This window comes from Halyomorpha halys, unplaced genomic scaffold (genome assembly GCF_000696795.3).
Source record: "Halyomorpha halys isolate HHAL.00 unplaced genomic scaffold, Hhal_1.1 Scaffold6.1, whole genome shotgun sequence".
NCBI classification, from domain to species: Eukaryota; Metazoa; Arthropoda; class Insecta; order Hemiptera; family Pentatomidae; genus Halyomorpha; species Halyomorpha halys.
The window spans coordinates 201,771-208,172 of NW_027111275.1; the positions used below are offsets into that span (position 1 = coordinate 201,771).

Here is a 6,402-nt window from a genome sequence, read left to right on the forward strand (position 1 = left end):
TATAAATGTATACCTTTAAAAGCCATTACTTCAATTCATAACTTCCATATTAATTAATAAAACAAATAATGAACGCCCTGAGTTAAATAGTAAAAAAAAAAAAAATAATGAAAAACTCAAGTGTTAGTTACCACTGAATATTAAAATTAAAAAATAAAAACCTGATTTAATAATAAACATTTGATTAAATGCTTAAAGAAATTTATTCACTCAAATGATACAACTACAATATATATATTTACTTCAAACTTTGAAAGTATATTCATAAATCAATATGAACTTAAAAATACTACTGAAATCGTTTCACATGGTAAAAATTAAACAGTATTGATAATAAAAGAGGGTCAACAACAACTTCAATAACTATCAGGATTGTCAAATAGCTATGTGAAATTACTAATAAATAGCCATGCTTGTGGTGTCCAAAAAGTAGTTTTGAGTTCATTTCAATAACTCAAAACAATTTTTACACAAAATTAATCCTAAATATGGGTATTCATAATTAACATTGCTATCTGGATGGTTCTAATATAGGAACTGACACATTCAAGGTTATGAATTGTACCGTGATTCACACTTAAAAAATTGTATTAACATGCATACAATTATTCATCAATTAAAGAAATTAATAAATATACAAAGGGTATAATTTTAATTAAAAATGAATTATAGTAAACTGACTTACCTTTAAACTGTCAGTGATTATCTTGTATCCTTACCTGTTAGTTATTGAAGTGTTATGACAAATTGAATCAAATAGAAAAAATAACAGCATAACACAGTTAACATGCTAAATTAATTTTTTGCAATATTGTTCTCATCAAGACAAAGCTTACAAAAATGAATAATCATGGTAAACTAAATCTAATGTAAGCTCCAAATACTATACCTATTGCATTAACTGCAGCAAAAATAAAAATAAATACATACCCACACACATGTATATATGTAAATGCATGTGAGTGAATAAAAGAAAAATTGCACTGGGTTGATTAAACATACATACTAAATAATAATAGGAAAGTATTCACATTAAATTAATCTTTTCTTAAGCCATTTTTTAACTAAAAAAAAAAAAAAATCAACCCTTACCAATTCTGAATAACCTACATTTTGCAATACTTATTGCTTTAAACAGGAACTAATTAAACTGGAAGAAATATGAAAAAAAACTTACGTTAAGAGTATGATAATCCCCGGATTCTTCAGGTGGTCGTGGTTTGCATTTTCCACAACAAAAGTTGCAGAAACAACAGAAACAACAACAACAGCAGTAACAAACTGTGATTAGACCACAAAATAAGATCAAGGCCTGAAAAAAATAAGATAAACACGCATATGTAATAAAACTTACATAAAAGATGTACTCAAGCTTTGAAATACTAGGTTATAATCCTGTATATCTTATACAGAATATTTTAGGTAGAATAATGTATTATTATATATTTATGATTTTCAACATTCATTATATTTATTTATTTTGTAATGGCACTCATTTAATATATTAAAAATATGGTGACAAACTAACGATAAAATAAATTTTTTAAAAAATTTTGAGAAATCTATCTACAACAGTGAACTGTTACTACCTCTTTACTACCAATTTTCAAATAAATATTATGGCAGAATATAATGTCGATTGATATAGAATGAAGAACAATCAATAAATTTTAATTTTGGGATTATTGAGTGGAAAGAATCTCATGGTGAACTTAAGTGCTGTGATGTGGCATAGAGGTTGAGAATCGCTGAGCTTGAGCATAATAGTAGCAAGGTAATGCTCATGAGTTTGAATCGCAACCTCTACTACCAACACTACTTGTACCCAAGGGAAATAGGAGCAAAACCCCATTAACTGGGAAAAGTCAAATCAAGGTTAAATTTTACATATACATAAATATATATGAGACATTCAGTCATAAAATATAGTTTTACCACTTTTGTAAACCGTAATTTTGACATCACCAATTTTTTTGGGTCTGATTGCATAGGTTTTAAAAAGAATTTATAGGAAACTTGTATTTTTGAAAGAATTGTGTTAATATTAACTTATAGTAATTGACTCCTGATTATAGATAAAATAAATATACTAAAAAACATTTAACTAGATGATACTATCAATGCATGGTTTATATATTCCATAATTTAATAGGCATATTATTTCTTAAAATATAATATGTTGAAAACAAATAAAGAAATACAAAAATCATAGTCCAATCAAAATACTAAATAATTTAATAAGAAAAAAAATATATTGGATTTATATAGCCCTCGGAAGTCAGTAAAAATTGTTAACAAATTTAACTAATAAGTTAAGCCTACTAGCAGGGTCAAACCCTTAACTGAGGTATACATATAGTATCAGTCCTGGTCATTCACTACAGCACGGTTTAGTTGGTTTAAAATATAACAAAATATGAGAATTAATCCATCAACTTGTAACAATAAGTTGTTATACAATTCAATCATTTTAAAAATTAATAGTTATTCTAATAAGTTTTATAATTAGATAAAAATACTAATAAATAACCAGGGTGCTCAAGATTTAATCCAGGAAACAATAGAATGTTACTAATCAGCTATTGCGGCCTTATGTTAACTTTGATTAGTAATGGGTTTATCTAGATATTCAATTTTAAAAACTGAAGCTTTAGAGGGTATGGGAATTTCTCTGGAAATAGCTAGTTTTTAATAATACATCAATAAATCTAGGAATAACACAAACATGATTTGTAAAGAAATTTAAACATATATGATAAAAAAATATTACCTTGCACCACCCTGATGTAACAAGGAAATATGCGTTTACATTTTCTTCACCAAACTGCTCCGCAATATATAAACCCAGAGATCCATAATTGTCATAAATATTACGTTTGGTGATATCAATGAGTATGGCATGAGCTCTATTTAATTCCTTAAACTAAGAGAAGTAAGAGTTAAAAAATTATATAAAACAGTTAACATATTTCCCTTAACAGAAATACAAGCAATATTTAACAACTAACTACCTTTTCAGCAGCCTCTGGATTATTGGGATTCTTATCAGGATGATATTTCAAGGCAAGTTTACGATACGTTCGCTTAATATCATCCTGAGTAGCTGTTTTGGGTAGGCCAAGAATTAAATACAATGAATCTCCTGAAGTCCTAAAGATTTAAACATAAGGATTTAATTAAAACCCAAAGGGTTATCATCCAACACATACAATGAAGTATTAACAAATAAACCGGACAAATTTAAAACCTTCACAATAAAAGTTATGGGCCCTTAATTCATGTGTATTTAAATTATTAAAAAATCACATTATTACTTAAGGAGGCAAAAAAATAAACGAATCTAATTAGTTTAGATGCTATGAATTACTTACGATAATTTTCTCTTATCCATGTTTTCCAATTTTAATCAGCTTTAAACCTATCAATCAAATATTTCTAATTTAAGAGGAGTAGTATGCGTAAAATAAATAGGAACGACATGAGACTAGAACTTCAACCAAAGTAAAGGAAATGCAGCTGTTCTGAAAACACTCCAAAGAGAGAAGTACAATCGACTTAAGGCAAAAAGCAGTAACTAGTACTCTACTGACAGAACTATGCGCCTCGACTGCTTGCGCAGCTCACGTAAAGGCCATCCAATAACTTTAGAGCACACTCCATATGCTTGCAATTAAAAATAGTTACGGCCAATCACGATAATAAAATAAAGTAATAATCTAACCACTAATAATTTTATGTTGATATTTTTTTTTGAAATCCATTTTGCTATGAGAAAAGATTTTAATTTAGTGAAATATAGAAAAATTTTAGTTATTAAATATTCTTCTTTTGATGGTTAATTTTGGTGTACTTTAGTTGTATTTATGTATAACGATAAAAAATATTTACAAATATTACAGAGTAGGTTAATCAGCTGTTATAACATATGTCTGCCACCAGCAGTACTGTCATGGCTAAATTTTGTTTACGTTGTGTTTTACATGATGTTTCAATTTATTTTATTTGATAAGATGGAATATCTGTTTAGCATTTTTGTTACTTCTATTCTCTGTGTACATATGTACGTCTAGTCTAAAATAAAATTACTGTAATTTTTTTGTTTTTATGACATAATTTTTTAATATCTAAATTGAATTATTTGACAATCCAATACATTATGTTTTTTTTTTTCAAGAAAGCAATCTAGACAAGTTCAAATAAACAAATTGATGAAATGCTAAGTTTGTTTATTTTTCAATTGGTTATGGGTGCTTAACAACATTATTTCTAGGCTATTTAATGAGTTAAATTATGCCCCATGTAAAAATGCTTCCTAAAACATCTAGGATTGTTGGATTATGTTCTGTTGCTAATTTTATTAATGCTGCAGACAGAGTTATTATGCCTATAGCTATAGTACCTATGACAGATGAATTTAGATGGAGTTTACACTGGCAAGGTTGGATTCTATCAGCTTTTGCATTTGGTTATTTTACCAGCCAGGTAATTATTATGAAATGGAAACCTTACTGTAATTTCATTTTTTATTATTTGTAGATACTAACAGTACTGTATTATTATTTTAATGTTTTTTAATTTAAAATTTTGATTTATTTTATTTGTGTGTGTGAGAGAGAGAGAGCTTAAATCTTGAAATGAAGATTAGTGAATTCATGTGCTATTGCCTTTGCTTTGATGCCAGTTTTTGGTCAGTTCTATTCCGGAGGTGTAGCTGTCATGTTGAAGACCCACTAAATAAGACTAGACCCTAAAATAGATTAGTTAGAGTAAATAAATCCATTAATTCCATAAATTATTGAATTCAGAAGTTTCATTTTAATTCTCATGAAAGTATTTAAAACAAAGGTTTATAAAGAGTTGATAATTTGAAATTATTTTTGAAATATTTGATTATGCAAATCGGTAAAGTAAAACAAATTTTTTTAAAAATTTGTTGGGTCGTTTCATATGAAATGTCAGTTTTCACAGGAAAGAATATTTAGTAAAACAAATTAATGAAATCATAACATTTTTATTCAAAATATTTACCCGCATTTTCTAAATATTGTCCCCAACTTGTTATCAATTTTTCAATCCCAGAACTGAAAAAGGGTTGTGTGAAGAAATGGAATCAGAAAATGCGTTGTTGGCCTGAAAATCATTTTCAAAAATTTAATTTAGAAGATAGTTGTCCAAATTTCTGAAGATGGAAATCTGTTGGAGATAAGTCTGGCGATTATGATAGGTGTGAAAGGACCTAAAAACACTGCTCATTTTGTTTCTTTACTGTCTGTTGTGAAACATGAGGTCTAGCATTGTTATTTAAGAGCATAAGTCCCTTCTGATTAAACAGCATAGGCTGTTTTTTGTCAAGTTTTTGATGGATTATGTCAATATCCCTGCAGTAGCTTTCACCTCTGGTACAAAAAGAGAAATGAATTATTCCTGCCATTGACCACCACACAGAAACCAATATTTTTTATTGGCTCACAATATAAAAGGCTCACTTTTTTGCCTAGTAAGCAGTGAAAAACATGTCTCATAATGCTTCAGTTCCTGCCGCTCGTGGAAGTACCTGTAGATCTACTTTTTTACTTTACCAAATCTACTTAAAGATTCGAGAAACTGTTGATAAACTTGTATTCAACAGTCTGAAAGACCTTTAAATGTTTAGTAAGGATTTTCTTCCACAGTAACCCTTAGTTCATCATCATCAAATGCAATAGAGAGGATTAATAACTGCTCATTATTGTCTGACAACATAAATGTAGTAAATAACAAAACTCCACTAATCACATTTTCTTATTATAACTTAAAACTCAACTACTAATCAAATTGGCTTGACTATTTAATATTGTATTATATAGGATTGTATATAATCAGTGATTCAGTCTAAGTGATTTCAAAAACCAAACTTGTTGTGATAATAATTTTATAGTAATAATAATAATATAAATGTCTTTTAAAAAAAAAATCACTTTGAAAACCTACCAACATACAATGCCTACATTTTATATAATACATCGCCGATAACTTTTAATTTTTCTTTGATATTTTTGTTACCAGTTTTTGTTTTATTTGAAATAACAAAACTGTTAATAATAAAATAAGATAACAATAAAAAAGATAATAAAATAAGACAAGATATTGGTAATAATGTAATCTTAATATTTTTTTAAAAACATTTATTATTTATTGTTCCTCTAAAAATTGGTCAAATTCAATGAATTATTAAATTTCTACTTGAATAATATAATCTTTCATTAATAAAACTTAATATTATATTTAAATTCACAGACGATAATATCTACTATCAGACATTAATGTTATTAATGTAATATTTAATAGAAATATCTAATATATAATGTAATATCTAATAGAAATTAGACATTTTTTTTTTCTCCGCCATCCAGTTTCTCCTCT

The 6,402-nt window shown here is 27.3% G+C and overlaps 2 protein-coding genes across 9 annotated transcripts in view; one reads left to right on the forward strand and one right to left on the reverse strand.

Annotated features, from left to right (window-relative positions):
• The window catches only part of Csp (Cysteine string protein), a 31,708-nt gene extending 27,935 nt beyond the window's left edge, over positions 1-3,773 (reverse strand). For 2 of the 7 annotated variants that reach the window (XM_014438682.3, XM_024362219.2), the window contains exons 1-4: positions 3,372-3,773; positions 3,012-3,150; positions 2,771-2,923; positions 1,178-1,312 (exon numbers count right to left, since the gene is read on the reverse strand). In XM_014438682.3, the coding sequence (XP_014294168.1) occupies positions 1,178-1,312; positions 2,771-2,923; positions 3,012-3,150; positions 3,372-3,391 (447 nt within the window). In that variant the 5' untranslated portion in view covers positions 3,392-3,773. The remainder of the gene's footprint in view (positions 1-1,177; positions 1,313-2,770; positions 2,924-3,011; positions 3,151-3,371) is intronic. The other 5 variants (XM_014438675.3, XM_024362215.2, XM_024362216.2 and 2 more) reach the window with 5 other exon arrangements.
• A 151-nt stretch (positions 3,774-3,924) lies between these two features.
• The window catches only part of LOC106692650 (uncharacterized), a 25,202-nt gene continuing 22,724 nt past the window's right edge, over positions 3,925-6,402 (forward strand). Inside the window, exons 1-2 of one of the 2 annotated variants that reach the window (XM_014438713.3) lie at positions 3,932-4,060; positions 4,175-4,482. In XM_014438713.3, coding sequence (XP_014294199.1) covers positions 4,291-4,482 — 192 coding nt within the window. In that variant the 5' untranslated portion in view covers positions 3,932-4,060; positions 4,175-4,290. Of the gene's footprint in view, positions 4,483-6,402 lie in introns of both variants that reach the window. The other variant, XM_067049290.1, reaches the window with a different exon arrangement.